General features: G+C 37.5%; 1 protein-coding gene across 1 annotated transcript; it reads right to left on the reverse strand.

The window, feature by feature from the left end:
* Positions 1-9: 9 nt before the first annotated feature.
* Positions 10-21,402, reverse strand: ndufs4 (NADH:ubiquinone oxidoreductase subunit S4). Its single transcript, XM_082168803.1, has 5 exons — positions 21,267-21,402; positions 10,983-11,061; positions 638-810; positions 479-552; positions 10-200 (listed from the first exon to the last, which is right to left on the reverse strand). Exons 1-5 carry the CDS (start codon positions 21,347-21,349, stop codon positions 97-99), a joined length of 513 nt encoding a protein of 170 aa, XP_082024929.1. The 5' UTR covers positions 21,350-21,402; the 3' UTR covers positions 10-96.

Genomic DNA, 21,402 nt, shown 5'->3' on the forward strand with positions numbered 1-21,402 from the left:
AAAAACAGATGTTGTAAAGAAAGTTTATTAGATACATAGAGTATATTATTTTTACAGGTCTGTTAAAGATAACACAGACAGGCAGAGATGGGACTTCTACTTGGCCGACCTTCTGGTCCTTTTGTCCCAGGAAAAGTTTGCTCCATATGACTTCACTCTCGGCTTCGGGACCCTCTTTTCTGTTATATCATAACTCCAACCTGTAAAAATAAACAGGCGCAGAGCAGGCTCAGCCAAGTATATCTTACAGGCTGGATTTGGGATATGTCCACTGCTGCTGATGTGCAGTGTAAACACCAGGCCGAAGAAGACAGGGTGAGGATAAATGCAAATCTTTATGCCACAAACACAAACACATTTCCTTTTCAAAGCTAAGCATCCTCTCTCTCAAGAGACATTTTTGGATGCGATTCTAATAGGAAGATTGTCGTGTTTAAAAAATATGGTCACGATAGTGGAAAAACTTTAAATGGATTACCGTTCTTCTCTGCGAAAGCGATAGCCTCCTCCTTAGTGCTGAACGCAAGCACCATGTTAGAGAGGGGGTCTCCCCTGGATTGGGAATAAAAAATTATTCAGACAATGGATTTCATCCAGCAATTCAAAAAGCACATTTATCATAATGACGCCCACTCACGAGGAGGCCCAGCCCATCAGCTGGTTCTCCCAGCGCTCTCTGGTGTCAAAATCCATCTTCCACTTTTGGGTGTTTTTGATGCCGGACTGCATGGCATTGCGGGCGGGCACAAAGATACGGACTTTGCGCGTCTTGATATGCTCCTCAGGAACGCCAGTCAAAGATGTAATGTCCTGACAAAATGAGAGAGATAAGAGAACATTTTCATATGGGTACAATATGACTACTTAAGGCAAAGCTGCTTCACTGCTGGCAAAACGGGCTTTCAATAAAACTTGGCTGCCTATACAGACTAGAGAAAACAGAGAAAGGCTGTTGTCTTTACTTTTGCCAAATAGGTAGGAACACATCAACACCCATAATGCACTGGGCATGTTGCCGTCCAAGGCCACTCCCAACAGTGTGCTATGGATATGCAAATACCACCTTGCTTTAGTTGGAAATGCTTCTTCGCAAACTTTTTGTTGTAATGGTGTCGCCTTGTATGGTTCCCGGGTGCAAGAATTTAAAGAGTAAACATTTAGCGGGAGTGAGTTATTTTCTTTTTCCAGTGAAGCATCCACCAGTAGGCAGTGACTAAAGGCTGCAAAGAATCGTAAACATGGAGAGAATGCCGCAACGGCAATCTGAAAAACCTCCAAAAACATTTCAAACTGGATTACCACGAACACAAATGGAGTGGAAAAACTGTAAGAAACTACTGTACTGTCAGTTTGGGATTGCACGCTGTCTGAGAGGAGGCTTTCTGTGCGCACGCTTTGGTGTGCCAGCGCCACTACCGCAATGAGTCATTTTCTGCAGCTTATTGCGCATAACACCAAAATCAAGCAAGTTATGCGTAAGTAGCAGTAAGTGCAGACTATTCTCTGCTATATGCGTCGACCTAAAAATGACTTTTCACAACATTTTGAAGTAGCCTATTACAATCATTCAGATACAGCAAGTCATTACGATATAATCTGTAGACTTCACGAAAGCCCTGAAACTGTCAAAAGACTTCTGCTGACAATTTAACATGAATATCTCAGTCCAGGTAACACTGAGAAAGAGTAACATTGTTAATGTATACTACGGACACTGTAACAATACAAAGCGGGTTGAAAATCGGCAAAGTTACACTTTAATGTGTGGTTTGCCAAAAACAAGATTCACATTTGTGCTCTTATAAAAAAGGCATAAAAAGAAGCTTTGCTGTTCTCACATATTTGTACTATTCCCCAAAGGGCATAAAAGGCCAAATACTTCCTTTTTTGAATGCAGACGTGCACTTGTCTAGACAAGCTAATTTCTCACACTCTCAAAATGCATCGAGACAGTCTATTGTGATCTTCACAGCAGGTCTCCAGTAAGAGGTCAGAATCCTGGGCTTTCAGGTGTGAAAGCGAAAAGAACACTGCAAAATTGAATTAAATACTACATTAAACCTGAAGGTTTCGATTTCAGCAGGTGAAACATTCAGGGCAGTTACAAAGGTAACAATATGATTGCAGAGTTTTACCCAAATCAATTTAAGCTGGATTGTCTTAAAACACACCAATATTAGCGCTAGGTTAAATGAATAAATGATTTCCAGGGTAATTTTTTACCTTTGAAAAGGCAATTTTTATAATTACTGTAGGCAAGCAGGGCGGGTCACCTGCGACCCACACCAGCTTCGAGTCTGTCACGGAGGAGCTCCGGAAGGATAAAGGGAGGAGTAACGAGAGTGAAGGATGAGAGAGGACCAGGCCTGGACTATTTATATTGTGTTTTATTATGTTTATATGGGGCAGTCGTCTGTGAGGGGCTGCCGCTTTACTTTCATTTTGTTATTTTGTTTATCTTAGAATTAAAAGTTATGTTGAACATTCTCCAGTTCCCGCCTCCTTCCCTGAACCTTTACCATTGCTACAACTGCTTTATTAAACGTTTTTGTGTTCTTTTTTTTTTTGCATACTTAACAAGCAATCACAATGCTATAGATTGTTACACTTTTTTTCAACATCAACAAAAGCCATCTTTACACTGCAAAGGTGGAACAGAAGCTGCATCTGACATTTGTTTATTTACACAGACCATCTAATGCTGCTCATGTACATGTATTTACACAACAATTGCAGAATGTAAATAGCCTAACATAAAAAAAAAACAGAATCTCAGAGGGTGAAGCTGTAATATGACAAAAATCATTATTGTTGATTAACAGAAAGTTTTTGTGCAGGGAAAAGCAAGTCAATATTCTGGCTACAGACAAAACAAGCAGATTAGAAACAGACTTTTACAGATTAGAAAATCAAGGCTTCACATTGGTTATTTCAGTACTATGAAAAACAAAACGGTTATTCAAACAGAATAAATTACAAAAAAGAAAGCGGGCAAAGAACACTGAGGCCATGATGACTTCAATCTAATGTGAATTATGCACTTTTGCAAAAACTCCTTTTATAATCACTGAAGAGTGATACTGCAAAATTAATCTCTTGCAACTTTTCTGCACTTTGTTGTTTATGATGAGCAAATTTGCCCGAATGCAGATTTAGAATTCAGTCAGTGAGTGTCTGTGCGGCGCACTGAACAACTCCAGCATTCTCCGGAGTTGTCAAGCAAACAATTCAGTCAAACGTACAAAGTACAACTACCTCAGGGGGGACTAAATGCTGCTAGGCCAACTGTAATTTGCACTGCTGTCTGTTTAAAATGAATGAAAAGAAACCTAGCATTGGGGATTTGTTGCCTTTTCCTGTTGTACCACACTCGTATCGAACCGTGAAACCAAAACTGAGGTACGTACCAAACCGTGACTTCTGTGTACCTTTACACCCCTAATGGTTTTATATGGATAATGTTTTTAAAACACTTACTCATGTGCAATTGCGAGTTGGTGTTGATACAGTTTCTTATGCAATGACGTCAGGCAATCATAACAGTGGCCGTTTATGGAAAAGCCTTAAAGGAGCCACTCCTCCGGCTTATTTCAGACAGATGGGCAGAATGAGGGTTGAAAACAATTGTTTTTCCACATATAATAATAATAATAATAATATATAGGCAGGCTATCTATCTATCTATCTATCTATCTATCTATCTATCTATGTTTGTTTTTCTAGCAAAAAGCTTTATTAACATAAGTGTACCCCAAGGAACATATTAAAATAAAATAATCCATGTCATGACCCCTTTAACAGTGCTCATATTTTATTGTATAAAAACAATAAGAGAGGACTGTTACAAGAAGGTGATCTGAAAGATGTGTGTACAGTAGCATGCTGCATGGTCCTAGACTCTAGTGTGGTGCTGCTGAGCTAAAGGAGTCTGCTGAAAGGCAAAGAGAGTCCAATTCCTTTGGGAATTAGCGACCAGCAATGGGAAGTCGGCAACAACACACAGACAAACCTCCCAGCAAGCAGCCACCCAAGGTTGTGAATCCTACGAGCAGCTCTCTTTTCAATGCAGGAACTTCACACATTTCAATGGCTATTACAACTTCAAAGAATCAAATTTTCATCATTGTCTATCATCTGCCACTTGATTCATATAAAGGAGGTTCTTTAGCATGAACTGTGAACAAAAGGCCTCCAAACACTGACTTACACAAAGTCTTCACGTGACACTCCAGCAGGCTGGGAACAAAATACAGTACCATACGCTCCATTTTACAGGATAATTTGAGTGAAAGGGGGAAAATATGTTTGGCTTTATAATGAACAAATCTTAAAAACTGTCAAAGATGACTTAAACCACTAGCTCAGAACCACACCAGTAACTTAATGACAACAAATATTTGGCAAAATGTCAGAACTTTCCATGATGTGGATATCCAAACCTTAGGATCAGATTCAGTTAGCTTGAAAGTTGAAATGGCAAGCATCTCAACATGATAATTAATGTTTCTGTTAGAAATGTTTAGCGCAGGGGACAGAGAAGAAGGGGTCTCGTTCAAAGACACTGCTGAGCAGAATGACAATTAGTCTAAACAGACATTCAAGGCTTAAATTCAACGTCTGCGCTTAAACCACAATATATATTTCTGGTTAAGATCAATAATATTACAATTAAATAATATTTAATTATACTATTAGTTATTCCATATACCCTACCTTCAGACCGAATAATATCTTAAATATTTTCTAAAAAAACTGAAATACTTTCTATTGTCCTGCAAAAAAAAAAAAAAAAGGAAAAAAAATAGTCTAGACTTAGTCTTGCCTGCATACATTAAGGACAACAAAAACTACGAGGGTGATCTAAGCAACAGACGAATGCACAAAAGCGCATAGACAAAGCAAGCGACTGTGCTTTAAATATGGTGCTTCAAGGGGGAAAGAAAAATTAGGCCAGAGAGAGGGACCACAAAAGGAAAAACACTGCACTTTTCTCCTTGCATGTACAGGAAGCAAAATGAGAACTATGAAGTTTGACACTATTCAATGAGCCCTTCAATACCTGTATGTGCAGACAGAATGCCAGGCTTAAGAGAGAGGGAGAAAAGACTGGCAAAGTCTCCGTCACGTGAAAGCGTGTCTATATTTCTGACACCTCTGGCTCCTCTGTGAATAAAGAGCATGAGAGCCTTTTCAGCGCGGCAGACTGTGGGGCCGACTGCTTGAATGAGCCCTGCGTGCAGCTTGGTAGAGCCAAGTGTGGCCGACAAGACCTATACTGAAGTGTAAACAAGAAAGAATTTGGTGTACGAACAGAACTACAAGAAAAAGAAAAAAATTCTCTTGAGGTACCACTTTTGAATTCTAAACTGATTTGAAAGCAAATGTGATAACCACCAATTCATAAAATTGACATTTTTAAACTTTAACAGCACCTTCAGAAGAGGTTTCTCGACTTTTGCTTGATCACTCTGATATTCAGAATGTGAAAAACAAACATTCGACAGCAGATTCATACACTGATGGCATCTGTTGGCTGTTTCTGACATAGTGGACTCCAAGTTATGTACGTGTGTGGCCTACTGGCATGCTTTAAGCTCACACCGACAATAATATATACAATTGTGGATAAAAAGGTATTGGAGGGTTACAGGTGGAACCTCTCAAGGACTTCTGATGGCTGTAGTGTCCGTATATCTATATAAATCAAGTTCACATTTAGTTGTTTTGATAATAATAATAATAATACTCCTCCATCCCTGTTCCAGCACAATCCCTTCAAAATCATTCTGGTAAAATTTGCATAGTGATTATTAATAAAATAAATAAATAAAAAAAACAAGGGAAAATGATCAATCTGCTAAGAGACATCCAAAACAAAAATTACTTGGTAAGACATTATAGGTTGGTGTGTCCACATACAGAAATGTACTTTCTGGTTAAAAACCAATTTGTGACCAATGACGGATGATCCACATGATAAACAGAGACAGACTAGAAACATAAACATGTGAATTCACTCTCCAAATGAGAACGAGAGATCTGCACATGTTAGCGGATCAGCAGACATTACAAGGTTTCTTTAGTGCTTTAAAAGAAAGATCCTCCTATTGGTCAGGCATTTATAACCTAAAAATCTTGTTAATGGTCTTTTCAATCTTTTTTTATGAGGGCTGAAGGAGCAGATTAAGATAATTTTTCAATTATGTTTGGTGCCACTGTGTGAGAAACAATACACTTCAACTTCATGAAAATACTTGGAATACACGGAAAATGTTTAAATGTGGACTTGTCTTCAATGTTTTATGGGCATCCACCTTATTGTGTAATGCATAAGCAACATGATGTTCTTCAACTGTAACACTATATGCCCTCTGAACAAATGTGTTTCTCATTTAATCTAATAGTTTGAAGGAAGCAATTTGCTAAAATGATTTAGATACTAGTCAACAAGCAAAACATCCAATGAAGAAAAAACAAAAAACAAGATGCCTGTGGCATTGAAAACATTTTTAAATCACCTTTTTCTACACTGGGTAGCCTTGTCTTTAATGCCATTACTGATTTGGCAATTTTCAATTTGTGAACAATGTTCCTCTGAATCTGTTAATTTTAAGGACTTAGTTAATGGGTTGGGACCAGATTGGTCTCAGTTAAACTCATGAGTTAATGTTCTGAAATAGTTTGTCCGATTGTGAGGTAACAACTTGACTATAATCACCACTTTTGGTTATTACAGGCTTTAAACGAGCCAACAACCACTGATGGTGACAATGGATAGGTGACCAGATCCCATCAGTACTTGCCACAATTTGTTTACTGATTGGGTGACAAAAACAGTTGCTACTTATAAATAATATTGATTATTAATTAATAAATTAAAACATTTCAAACATGTTTTGATAACGAAACTGTCTTTTTTTAGATTTTTTTTTAGAATTTAGAATCTTGAAACTATGTCAAGAATTGCAAAAATAAATTTTCAATGAACCATTATTATTGCCCATCCTTATATTCAATTCTGAAGTTTAAATAAAAACATTACTATACCTTCAGATGTTTAAGATCACTCTTCATAAAAAGGATATATATCAGAACTGTAAATTCTGATTGGATTTCACTAATAAATTATATTACTTGGAAGAACTGTTCATTGTTATTACTAATATATTTGATAATTTATTAAATATAAAAACAAGGATGTCTAACATGATCTCTTACACATGGTAAAATCAGTTGCGTACAATCTCTCATATTCTTGTTATAAACTGTTTTGCTTAGAACTGTTTTCCAGTATTGATGCCTGGTTTTATTTGTTTTTTTGTGTGTTTTTTTACAGAAGATGAGAAAAGTAACTTTTAGAAATGTAACTTGTATAAAACTTATATTGTACAAAACAAGAACATTGATTTTTCCTCTTGACCCTTCCTATTTTCTAATTGTCATTATTATTATTATAATTATTATAATCAAAATATATAGATTAAGCTGCAGATCCTGAGGCATCTGTGCCTTTGTTCATGGACATGCGACTGGTGAGGGTTTGTGTTTTTTAGCAATAGTTTGCACCTTTACACTTTGAGAAAAGAAGGTCAGGGAAAAATCTGTAGATGGAAAATCTCCATTTAAGTGCCTTTTGTGCAGTGCAAGTGTGTGTTTTTTTCTACTTGTTATTTTGCACTTTTTGTTAGCAAATGTTTATTTATTCAACATTAATATTATTTTTTGATACTTTAATTCCAGTATCGAAATATTCTTAAGAGCTAAGTTGATTGTCATTTGAAATTGTGTAGGCCTACTTGCATTATTATGCAGTTATATTATGAATATGTTCAGTGGCATAAAATGGTCTTGAAATGACAATAATATTGCAAATCGCAGTTATTTCTGGAACAATATATCGCCCAACAAAAAAGTAGTTATTGTGACTGGCCTAATGGCAATTACAATTAATAAAAGATTTATATATGAGTCAGACAACCCAATTATAATTATTAGTAAAGGCCAAACAACTACATTAGCATTCATATTTTTAGACTCCGAGCAGTCGAAAAAAAGTGTGTTGACCCTTTTGGAAGATCACAGGGTGATGAAAAAGAAGTGAGGAACACAGTGTGCACTACAGCCGGTGCAAGTGTCCTTCCTCTGCCACACAAAGGTGCTGTTGGGCACTTTAAAGGTTACTTTAAGTGTTAAGCAAATGAAATACCATTTAGTGACTAATACACAAAGCCTCTTGTCAGATCCTCTTTAAAGAGCCATATCCTTTAACCTACTTGCCGGCCTTGGGTTTTTTTTTTTCTTCGGACAAGCACCTGGTATGAGGGGACAACTAGACAAAACAGACACTTGAGATGAACACTGAAGGGAAAGAGGGGGAAGGGGGAGGAGGACCGAATCACGTCTGGATCTTGAATTCTGTCTACCTTGGAGCCTCTAACAACGATACACGCTTGACAGCTATTTTAACAAGTCCATTCAATTTACGGCTCCTGCTAAACAAAATGCCTCTTGCTTGCAATTAGGCATAATTTCACTGCTGTTTGCATTTATTTTCGTATGCAGAATGGTTTGCAAAAACATTTCAATATACATGCAAATACATGCACTTTCAGTAAATGACTGCGTGTAATTTCTACACCACTAGCAGCAGATAGCAAATAAATGACATAACATGAACACTATCCCCTGTCTGCCATTGGCCGCCAAACAGACTCCATCCGAAACTCACACCATTGGTTGAGCCACTGTTGGTGTGTAGGGCTGATCAAGATGTTCAAACAAACAATGCAGTGTTTCACAGCACCACAGAACCATATTGATTATGCTTTTAGGGAAATACAAATGGCTTACTTATAATGGTCTTTTTCATATTAAACAGAATCGGCATGAATGAGAATTACACATCAGTATAAAAAAATAAAAAAAAAGGAGTATATAAAGATATAAAGGAGTTTCACAAGCAGCTTAGATCCTCATGCACAGTTCATTCAGAAAGCTCTGGTTATATGAGCTCTTGCACGGCTCAGACATTCCTTGTGAAGCTCTCTGTCACTGGCCAGCCATGCAGGCTTTCTCGTGGCCCAGCATGCTTAATCAAACTGTAATTACTAACAAAAGCAAGTCAGTGCAGGCACCAGAGGGTGAAAGTGCCCAGACTCCGCCACAATCACGCAGGACCTTAATTACCGTCATTTGCAATGCCACACATTTGACTGCACTGCAAAGTGGCACATTTGCAAGCACTTTCACTCAAGATTTTTTATATTTCCCCATATTTTCAAAATTAGACGTTCAGAAATTGTAGAATGAAATATCATTCATAAACACCAGAGCTTGATTTTGTAAAATATAATTCTCTTTATTTATTTTACCTTTTGATATCCTCCGATAAATCTCTATCTAGACTAAATGGAATATAAAATATAAATGACAATAATATAAAATATTTCCAGATTAATCAGACTATAATTATTTCATCCAAGTTTATCAATCAACCAACAATATGATCAATTCTATTTTTCATATTTTCATCTACTGCTGATTTTAGTCAAGTTTGATGAATGTAGTTACTCAAACACACTCTTAAAAATCCATTTTGTGATCGCATGATGCACATTAAAATTTGATTTGAGATAAAAACTGAACAAAAGCACTTTTTTGGTTAAAAAAAAAAGTAATTCTGTCTGTACTGAATTTGATGCTCTTTGCGATGCATTCTCCCTAGTCCCTTCCACATCAATCCTGGTCAACATGTCTCCACATTTCGGTGTTAAATTACAGGGTAAGCCATGAAAATTAGAGATCCAATTGTCTTGTAGAATTTATTTCAGGTCAAATACAAAAACACCCAATATATATTCTTCAAGACATTCTGAGATGACCTCAGATCACTGAGGACCTGCACGTCATCTTCACAGAGCAGTTCTTCAGAAACTAATTCCTAAATTGTACCCCTTGAAAAGATGCTTTCAATTCAGACAATACTGTAGTCATATGCTTTGCTTTCCAAATTGATCTATAGACATGCCATAAATACACACAAGTTAAAAAGAATGGGCTGTCCATACAGTACTTCCATAATGAAAAAATTGTATTGTTTCTTTTCTTTCTCCTGCAATCTTGTGTAAGAGTTACATTACCACTACTGCAAATTGTGTGATGCCATTTACAGCAAATATGAATAAGGAGGCTCTCTAAAATGTCTTGAATAAGACAGGTAGTCCTCACCACAACCAAATATCCCGCTCAATGGGCACAGCTTGCCTGAAAACAACAATGAAAGCTCTGTGGCCAATTATAAAAGGACAGCCGCCGTCTTCCTGTGAGTCTGCTACTGTCGGACTGTTTTTCCCCCTTTTTCTTTCAATCCCCTCTTTTTGGGGGCCCTTTTGCAGCTTTACTTTAGAGTGGCCCCTACTATTAAACGAGAGCCCTCAACCAGGCGGGGTGTACTTGCCCGCTCACAATCAGAGATAGTCTGAGAGTCCACCCAAACACCCCACTCTGCCAAACCTGTCCCACACATTCAAGCCAGCAGAGTGTCTGAAGTCTCATTGGTAAACAGGGTCATTATTGTTTCACAAGGACATGAAGGAAAAAAAAGAAAGATTAGAAATCTCCATTTCAGTATAGATGGATTTTATGAGAGGATGTTTTCCCCTGTCTAATGCACAAAAGCATTTATAAAAAAAATACATATTAATAAAAAATAATCTACATATATTGTGATCTAAATATTTGTGTAAAATGTACATATAAAACATATAAATTAAAATACAGGAAATATTTACATACCAAAATGCCTTTGTCTTTTTGATCTGTATAATTTCCAACAATTTTTTCTTTTTTTAAAAGATTTTTTTTTTTATGTGTTAAAGAATTTGAACTTTTACAGAATTACAAAAGCAAATAAGAATTGTGACCCAGTACAATCCACAACCAAACAGTAAAAAAACACACAAAAAAACAGCCAACGTTCATACCAGTTTCTCATCCACAGTGATGAGCTGGGATCCCCGTCCCTGCTGTTCTGCAAGCCTCCATCCTGACGTGCTTATTGACCTGCAAAACAGGAAGATGAATTTAAAAAATAATAGAGATAACAAGCAGACACATACACAAAAAACTGTACTTGGGTATGAACAACGGCACAGTGCAATGTTTTGAAGGAGGAGGATGCGTGTCGAGGGACAGGAGAAAGGAAGGCATGCATCTCTCGCCTCGGCCCCCATTAATTCTGCCTGCTGAGTTTCTGGCAGGCTACTATAAGCCAGTCAGCAACAAACAGCCATTGGTGTAGTCCTGCCAGTCTGCAGTCACAGCCTTTGAAAATGAACAGTAGCTGGTCTGTCACGATTCACAAACAATAATTTGTGACGAGCAACAAAATCGCTTACTGATTTCTCTTATTTCAATTAAGTAAACGACACACAGCCGACAGGTGAGGAAACATAAAGCTGCTTTTACATTTGGACAAGATTCGAATTACTGACTTTTTGACAGGAGGCCACAGTCCAATACTTCAATGGATCTTATTCATTAAACACCATAAGAGTACATTTTTGCATTAATCATTCAGAAATATGTTCCTATGTAAACTGGTGCAATAAATTGAATTCAACGATTTATTTAAAGCTACGTAGGATTTTCTTCCATCTAGCGGTGAAATTGTATATGACTACCAACTGAATATTACTTTCTAGCCCCTCCCATTCCGAGGGCGTTTTAACTCCAACGGTGGTTGTATCATTTCAAATCTGCCGGCATTCATGAGTAATCTCCCTCTCGCATTCGTCACGGTGCCACTGAGTGTAAAAACGCGAAAGGTGAAACTTGAATTTCCAGGTATGTCCCTCTTTTTCTAACGTATTTTCAAGATGGATGCGCAACATGGCTTCCGCCATTCGAGCGACTCGCTCGTATGTATTCTAAATCGCAGATTATACACTTACGAGAATACTTAATTAGTTGGTTGAAGTGATTACACATTAATGAAAATGTATAATTTTGAAAGAACAAAGTGTTTTTTGCTAAAAATCAACTTAAAATATTACACAGTGTAGCTTTAAAAGGTCCCATGACATGACATTTTCACTTTCTGAGTTTTTTTTTTACATTAATATGAGTTCCCCTAGCCTGTATATGGTCCCCAAGTTTCTAGAAATTTTAATCTGTGTAAATCGAGCTTTTGCTATCTTTCTCTGCCTTTGAGAAAATGGAAGCTCAACCGGGCTGATCTTGAATCTCCTCCTTATGACGTTATAAGGAGAAATGTTACCTCCCCTTTCTCTGCTTTGCCCACCCAGAGAATATTTCCCGCCCATGAGAAAATGAGCTAGGAAGTATGAAACGCGCACGCGTTATTTTAGTTTGTCAACGAGAGATATCATGGCTTTTGAGCGAGCGAAGCATAATAATGCAAGCGCGCTCATAATGTAAGAGACGCCGGCACGACCACAACATTGCCCAACATCAAATGGCAAACGTAATGCAAGCGGAACGAAACTGCTCGTTATTGTGTGGTTGAAGGACCGTTTATCAGTTTGGACCAGTGCAGCGCGAGCCGATCATGATCATGCGACACTGTTACTACACAGCGCTAATAAGAGATCCAGTAAAGAAAGCATTTGAATTCGCCACAGAAGTAATAACATCGCTGCGAGATCTAGTGACAAACATTCACATTTCTCCGTTATTAACGGATCAAACAGCGCTGACGTGGAAACCAGGAAGAAACATTGTGCCATGAATGAACTATCCAGTGTCCACAGATCAGCAACAATTCCCATGGATTTACTGTAGTAAAACTAACTGCAAACATGGAAGTTTGGCAGGAATAGGAGGCTATAATGCCTTCAAGTAACATTACGTCGGTTTTATTTTGACATTATGAATACAATTGCTGCCCTCAAATGTTAATCTGAACTAAAATAAACCTGTTTATAACTACTACAATATTACATTTCATTTTTTCCAAGGAGCTGTTTTGTTTTTATGCTCCTAAGAAGAGTCAATTATAGCTCTAGAATTGCTCAAAGTAAAAAAAAAAAAAAAACTTTATGATGTTAGTTTTAATAAAAAAAAGAATAAAAATAAATAAATCAAGGAAATTTCTCTGGCATTTCTTTCTTTTTGCTGTATCAAAAACGTACCGAACCGTGACATATACATATGCAGGTGTTGAGTAGAGTTAACTCTTGAGGAGTAAATCATTGGTTGTGTAACATGACTTCAATATATGAGGACATGGAGAACTTTGTCATTAAAAAATAAGCCACATTACAGTCTTCTCTAAACTAGAAATGAACTACTGCGAGTGCGTGTCTTCGTGCCATTGCAATATATCCAACGTAAACATGCATGGTACGTTGCCGCAAGATGGTCAAGGCCACACCCACCCTCCACCTTGCGCCGCCTTTCTCCTCCTCATTAGTATTTAAAGCTACAGACACCGAAACGGCCCGTCTGAAGGAAGCTCATTCTGGGACTGGCTTGTAGTGACTATAATTCTGCACCGAGGCTGAATTTTTGGAAAGAGATTTCAGATACAGTACTAGGGACCAATTAGGCCTATATTAAAGCCTACAAAAAGTAGCATGTCATGGGACCTTTAAGAACAGTTTCACAAATAATTTAAACAGAAATTAGCTCTGCTTATGTTTCACGAATAAGGCCCAATGTGTCATGCAACCAAATGTGATGTTTATAACCTACATTATGAACATTAGGCAAAAGATTTTTTTTTAAATCAACGAATAATATTATAGAGAAAGGGAACATGCAGGGCGAGAGCAAAAAGTGCGTGCATTTTAAAGTAAACACATGACAAAAAAAAAATCTGAATTGCACAAACAAATGCGTTTTGGCCTTTGCCACATTTTATTGATCAACAGAAAATCAAGTGTAGAGAGAGAGGGGGCCAGAGTAATAATATAGAATTCATAGACAATTGGCAGGCAGACCTGACCTGTTGAAAAGAGATGGTATTCATCCCTCCTGGGATGGTGCTGCTCTACTCTCTAGTAGTATGGCACATAGTCTTAGAGCTCAAACATGAATTGGGGCTCAGGTCAGGAAGCAGACAGACTTGCTAAACCGACCGTCTGCTAGCTGTCTCACGTCACCAAGGTCAGATAAATCCCATCACATAGAGACTCTTTCACCTAGATATCATCATATAGAGACTGTGTCTGTTCCCCGAATTAAGACATACAAAAAAAACATTTAAGGGTAAAAATGTAATTGATGTTAAAAAAAAAAAAAGATATAATACGGATTGAACAAATGATAAAGCTCGGGTTGCTGAATATTCGATCCCTTACTTCAAAAGCACTTATTGTTAATTATATGATTACAGATTATAACCTAGATGTGCTGTGTTTGACAGAAACCTGGCTAAAATCAGACGATTACACAACTTTATTAGAGAACATGAGTACACCCCCCAAGATTACTGTTATAAACATGAGCCTCGCCTGAAAGGCAAAGGGGGAGGTGTTGCAGTAATTTATAATAATATCTTCAGAATTACTGAGAAGTCTTGTTTTAAATACAATTCTTTTGAAGTGATGGTGCTTAATGTAACACTATCTAGTGTAAATGATAAATAACGTTTGAGATTTGTGCTGGCTACTGTATACAGGCCACCAGGGCACCATACAGACTTTATCAAAGAATTTGCTGATTTTCTATCAGAGTTAGTACTGGCTGCAGATACATTTTCCTAATTGTTGGTGATTTTAATATACATGTAGATAACGAAAAAAGATGCATTGGGATTGGCATTTAAAGACATTCTGAACTCTATTGGAGTTAGACAACATGTGTCAGGACCTACTCATTGTCGTAATCATACTCTAGATCTAATATTATCACATGGAATCAATGTTGATGCCGTTGAAATTCTACAGCAGAGCGATGACATCTCAGATCATTATCTAGTCTCGTATACTTCATTTAGCCAAGGCTGCAAAGTCGACTCTGTTACAAATATGTTAGACCTATCACTTCTGCCACTAAAGATTGCTTTATTAATTATATCCCTGATCAGTTTCATCTCCTCAGCATCGCAGATAACTCTCTCTTTTCCAGCACTTTAGACACAGTTGCTCCTTTGCATTTAAAGAAGATTAAAGAAAATAGTCCAACGCCGTGGAACAACGAGCACACTCAGGCCCTAAAGAGAGCAGCCAGAAAAATGGAGCGCATCTGGAAGAAAACAAAACTAGAGTTTTTCCGCATTTCGTGGAGAGAGCACGATTGCGTACAGAGAGGCTTTAAAAGCTGCTAAATCTGCTTATTTTTCAACCTTATTAGAAAAAAATAAACAAAACTCTAGGTATTTATTTGAAACAGTGGCTAAACTAACGAAAAATTATCTTCAACCCCAGATGTTTTCAAGCAGCACAGCAGTAATGCCTTTATAAACTTCTTTACTAACAAGATTGATAATATCAAGGAGAAAATTATAACTATGCAACCGTCTACTACAGTATTGCATCAGGCAGTGCATTGTAGTCTCCTTGAGGAAAAATTTGATTCATTCATTGCTACAGGAGAGGAAGAATTGTCTAAACTCGTTAAATCATCTAAATCGACAACATGCATGTTAGACCCTATACCGACTAAGCTATTGAAAGAGATGCTTCCAGAGGTCATAGATCCTCGTCTTAAAGGGGTCATATAATGGTATATGCACTTTTACAAGCTGATTGTACTGAAATGTGTGTTGGCAGTGCCTGTACACAACCATCATAAAATTATAAAAATCCATCCAGTGTTTTTTTTTTAAATCTTCTTATGTTTCCTCCCATCTCAAATCAAGCGGTTCGATTTTGTGACGTCACAAAATCGACGCCCCTCCCACGATGGTTGATTGACAGGAGCGTTTCAACACAGACCCGCCCTCGCGCCCTCGTGAGCGAGCTGTCAATCATAGCCCGCGCCGACCGGCGCGTTCAGTGTTGATAGCTGGAGCACTGAGTAGAATGGCGTCTAAGCGATTGTGGTGTTCTGTTCTTGGGTGTAATAACGAACACAGCAGTCATGTTGATGTTCCTAAATCCGTACAGCTGAAGACGCAGTGGCTGAGTTTGTTTTCGAAGGGAATATTCCCCACCATCAACGTCTGCTTTCATGTTTGCGCGAATCATTTCACCAGACTGCTTTACAAACGAGGGTCAGTAAAGCTGGTTATTTGCTAAGAAGCTGCTCCTGAAAAAAGGATCAGTACCAACTATTCGTGTTCCTGCTGCACCTCCAGAAGAACTGAAGTGAGTGTAACGTTTTATTGACCTTTATATGAATCTTTATATTAATCTTTGCAAATCGCTAGCACGCTTCACGATGAATGCGGCTAAGGTTTACACTCCGGGTACATTACAGCATGTTTTCTATGTATGACGTTCTCAATATAATTCATAATCCCACATTTATAATGAACAACGCGTTATTGTTATGTTATTGTGTTACAAACGGTGTACGCACAGAACCGAGGGGCGGGGTGAGCAAAGCTCATTATCATTTAAAGACACATGCACTTAAACGGCGTGCTGAAAACAGAGATGTTTTTGACCAGGTAAAATGAGTGTTTTCTTACAATACTAATGAGAATTTTTAATTAAAGTATATTACTAACTTTTCATTTAGACCCTAAAGAATCATATTAGCTTGTACAAAAATGACATTATATGACCCCTTTAATATCATTAATTCATCTTTGTCATTAGGGTACGTACCAACCAGGGTGTACACCAGGGTGTAAAACCGCATTTTTCCATCTTAAAAATACATCTAAATTACGTCATATGCTCTCATTGACAAAATTCGTGAGCTTAGAATTATAAGGTTCTATCTCCACTTTTGGTCGAAATTGAGTTTTTGACATAATCTGATCCATTAGGTGTTTATTAATGCCTGTGTGGTGTTATTTTTGTAAACAAAAAAAAAAATTTAGTAGTTAATAATAATTAATCAAATAAAAAGGTTCCATCTCACAAAAACATAAACCGAGTTGGGATTATAAGGTTCTATCTCCAGTAGATTCAATATCCAACCAAAATCAAAAATCCAATCAAGCTGTGTGCTTGTATTATAAATATATAAATTGATTAAAATCAATGGTTATATACATTTATTCTTTGAAATGTGGGGTTTTATTTGTAAAAGTGGAGATAGAACCTTATAATTCCAAACAGAATCAGAGCTCTCAGAATTATAAGGTTCTATCTCCATTTGGGCCATCTTAAAAAATCCCATTTCCAAATGTGCCAGGATTTTGATATTCTATCCTCAAAGTACCTGTAGGGTGATGGTCTTGTTGAGCTATAATAGTAGATTATACTACATAACAGTTTTGCCAGCTGGGATGTAAAAACTTTGATGCTCAATATCTCAGAACTACCCTGTACCTGTAGGGTGATGGTCTTGTTGAGCTATAATAGTAGATTATACTACATAACAGTTTTGCCAGCTGGGATGTAAAAACTTTGATGCTCAATATCTCAGAACTACCCTAAACGGAGATAGAACCTTATAATTCTAAGCTCACGAAATGCGGAACAATTAGTTTGTGCGTTCATGACATCAAGGCTAGATTATTGTAATGCTATTATGGGTGGTTGCCCTGCACGCTTAAACAAACTACAGCTGGTCCAAAATGCTGCAGCTCGAGTTCTTACCAGAACCAGGAAGTATGACAATATTAGCCCCGTTCTGTCAACACTGCATTGGCTCCCTATTAAACATCGTATACATTTTAAAATATTGCTGATTACTTACAAAACACTAATTGGTTTAGCACCGCAGTACTTGAGCGAGCTCTTAACGCATTATAGTCCTTCACGTCTATTGCGATCTCAAAATTCTGGCCAGTTGATAATATCTAGAATATCAAAATAGACTGCTAGCGGTAGATCCTTTTCCTATTTAGCACAAAAACTTTGGAACAATCTTCCTAACATTGTCCGGGAAGCAGACACACTCTGTCAGTTCAAATCTAGACTAAAAACACATCTCTTTGACCTGGCATACACATAACACATTATAGACTTCTATAATTAAATGTTAGGCTGCATAGATTAGGTCAGCTGGAACCAGGAACACTTCCCATAAATCCTGATGTACTTGTTACATCATAAGAAGAATGGCGTCTACACTAATATTAGTCTCTCTGTTTATCCCGAGGTTTACCGCAGTCCGCCGTATCCAGGCCGTATCCAGATCTGATGAAGGACCCGGACACGACGACAAGGCAGTCCTGAAGTGTCAACTAGTCTCTCCCCTGTGAAGGCCTCCTTCCCTTCCCCTCTCTACAGATAAAGCGTTGTTGGGATAATTCCAGGCCACGCGGCTATGCGGAAGCGATAAAAATGTTGTGTTATAAATTTTAAGGCCAGACAAGTAGTTTGTTGAGGGTTGGTTTGTAAAGAAGGACTACATGCCTGCGCACATATATATTTAAACGCGCATACCTATAGACTAAACACATAATACACATGTGCACGCCATCAGCGTTCTCACAGGTTCGCGTTATTAAAGTTTGCGCAGAAAGAACTTAAGGGTTTTCTGTTACAACGGTGTTGGGTTAGCGGCCCCAAAATTAATAACTGATGATCGTTGCGACGGAAGTGAATCAATCAAAACTAACTTTAGCTGGACAATAACTTTATTCTAGAGCTGCTGTAAAGCCAAAACAATCTCTGTTACTTTAATTTCTTATTATCACTGTAAAGCTGCTTTGAAACAATCTATATTGTTAAAAGCGCTATATAAATGAAGGTGTTTCTCCGAAACACATTGGCCATAATTATTGGCACCCTTTTATTCAATAATTTTTGCAACCTCCTTTTGCCAAGGTTACAGCTCTGAGTCTAGTCCTATAATGCCTGATGAGTTTGGAGAACACCAGACAAGAATTCAGAGACCATTCCTCCATACAGAATCTCTCCAGATCCTTCAGATTCCCAGTTCCATGTTCCTACTCATTTTCTATAGGGTTCAGGTCAGAGAACTGGGACGGTCATGGCAGAAGTTTCATTTTGTGCTCAGTGACACATTTTTGTGTTAATTTTGATGTTTGTTTTGGATTGTTGTTCTGATGGAATTTAGGCTTAGATTTTTTTTTAATCTGTTGATATTTGGTAGAGTCCATGATGCCATGTATCTGAACAAGATGTCCAGGACCTCCAGCAAAAAAAATGTGATGCACATCAGAACTATATTCTTTGGTTTTACTCATTGTGATGGATGATTAAGGGAATTTGGCCTTTGTGTTTCCTCATATTTATACTCATGTGAAACAAGAAGCCATATATAGCTAGACATTTTTATTTTACTCATAAAAAAATTCTAGGGGTGCCAATAATTGTGGCCAACGTGTTTTGGAGAAAAAACATTTATTTCATAATGTGATCAAAAGGATAAACAATGTAGATTTATTTTTATAGCCATCTTTGATCATATATACCATAGGTGCCAATAATTCTGACCACAACTATATTTTGGACATCCAAGACCAAGTCCTTTCTATTTGAATGGGGGAATCCTGAAATCTCGAAAATTCCTGGATAAACTCACAATTAAATAATATAGGCCTATTTCAAAATAGCAACAAAATCTGAGATGAACTGTGCCATAAATGTTGTTTCTTATGCTCAAATAGCTTTTAGACTAGAGCAGCCAATGCGCATTTCCAGTCCTAAGCGCGAGTCTCAGGTTTTTTATGGAAGCCGGAGCTTCTATGGGCAGCTGCAGTGATGCAATGACTTTACCAATCAGTGATTGGCTCTTTTTTTTAGAAGGCAGGACGGGGACGTATTCAGCCATATAGCGCACTGCAGTTTCTCCCATTCATAAGTAAAAAGAGTGAACAATCTTTGTATATCTATATAGTCTTTGGTCAAACCCTCACATCAAATTCAAATGGCAGCTCAGTTAGCTGGAGCACTCAGTAACCACAGGGTCAACAATTTAACAGAATTACAAATCCTCTAAAAATCCTCAGATCATATTTATTTATGAAAAAGATCAACAAAACATATGTGCTTGCATTTCATTTTCTTGTATGTTGTTCATTCAGAACCTAAATCTCCAAATCGAAAGAAATGTAGTCGTACATAACATCCTATAGGGTCAGCACTGTGCCTACTGTGTCTTGATCTGATATTCAGTGGACGGAAGAGACAATCAGCATGAATGAAAGTTGTGATAATTTTTTCTTTGTAAATATGTGATAAATGAAGGGTAGGACTTGATTCTGTTCTGTCCATGGGGAACTGATTGGAGGGAGGTTTGCCATTGCTGTGATGTCATGTGAGTGACAGATTGCCCCGCCCTCACGCCAGTAAACATGTCATCAGAGAAGAGATGTCCTTACAAGAGGGAGGGGAAATTATTACGATTAAAGATATAGATAAATAATGATGAGCGCAAATAATAAATAGGCCTACTGCTCTATTCCATTAAAAAAAAAACGGAATATTCATTTCATGTTGACTTTAAGATGAGAAAAATCTTGACTAAATTGAAGTTTTAGCTTTATTGTAATAATTCTAATGACATGTTTTAAAGTATATCGGACTGAGTAAATCGATACTAGAGGATAGCAATACAATTTCCGACATAATCTGTCTGTCAGATGGATACAACAATGTGACGTGAGAATTATCTTGCAAATTCCAGAACTTCGGTAACAGATAAAGAAACATCTGTATTTTCATATTCCAAAGATGAACTGTTTCCACTGTTTTCATAGTACTATAATAGATGCTATATAGATGTTAATATGTTACTTAACATATTCTGTATTTTCAGCCTACGTTCGACGCACGGGCTAACAACCTTCACACTAACAGTCAGCTACACATGACAGTCACACTGACATCTGACAATAATAATCAATAAACCAGCATAGAGGAATTAGAACAATACTATATATCAGAAGTATTTGCCAGTTTCATTCCTACATGTTATAAATGGAGCACAGCTCAGAATATAGCCTATTGTTTGGTTGACTGTCATAAAAAGTTGTTACCCGTGTAACGTGTTAAGATCAAAGGAGGGACGATACAATCCATTACGATACAACAAAGGATGTGCGTCAAACAGCCATCTTTTAAAACTAAAGAATAAACAGATGACACTCTGACTGTTAGTTAGCTAACCGGCTAACACTGTAACTCAAAACAGATAAACAAACCGACCGAGCGTTATTTCTTTGGATCTAAATATATAAATGCAAACCAATTATTTGAATTGCTGGTTATTACCTGGCAGGATTCACAAATGTTTTTGTGACTGAGTTCAGAGAGATAATTCGGCTTAAACCAAAGAGTGACATTGAAGACGCCATGTTGATGATCTGACCGCTGTACGGCAACTCACAGCGTCCAAACCAAGCGATGC

The sequence above is a fragment of the Leuciscus leuciscus genome (genome assembly GCF_965113295.1).
Source record: "Leuciscus leuciscus genome assembly, chromosome: 5".
Classification (NCBI taxonomy): Eukaryota; Metazoa; Chordata; class Actinopteri; order Cypriniformes; family Leuciscidae; genus Leuciscus; species Leuciscus leuciscus.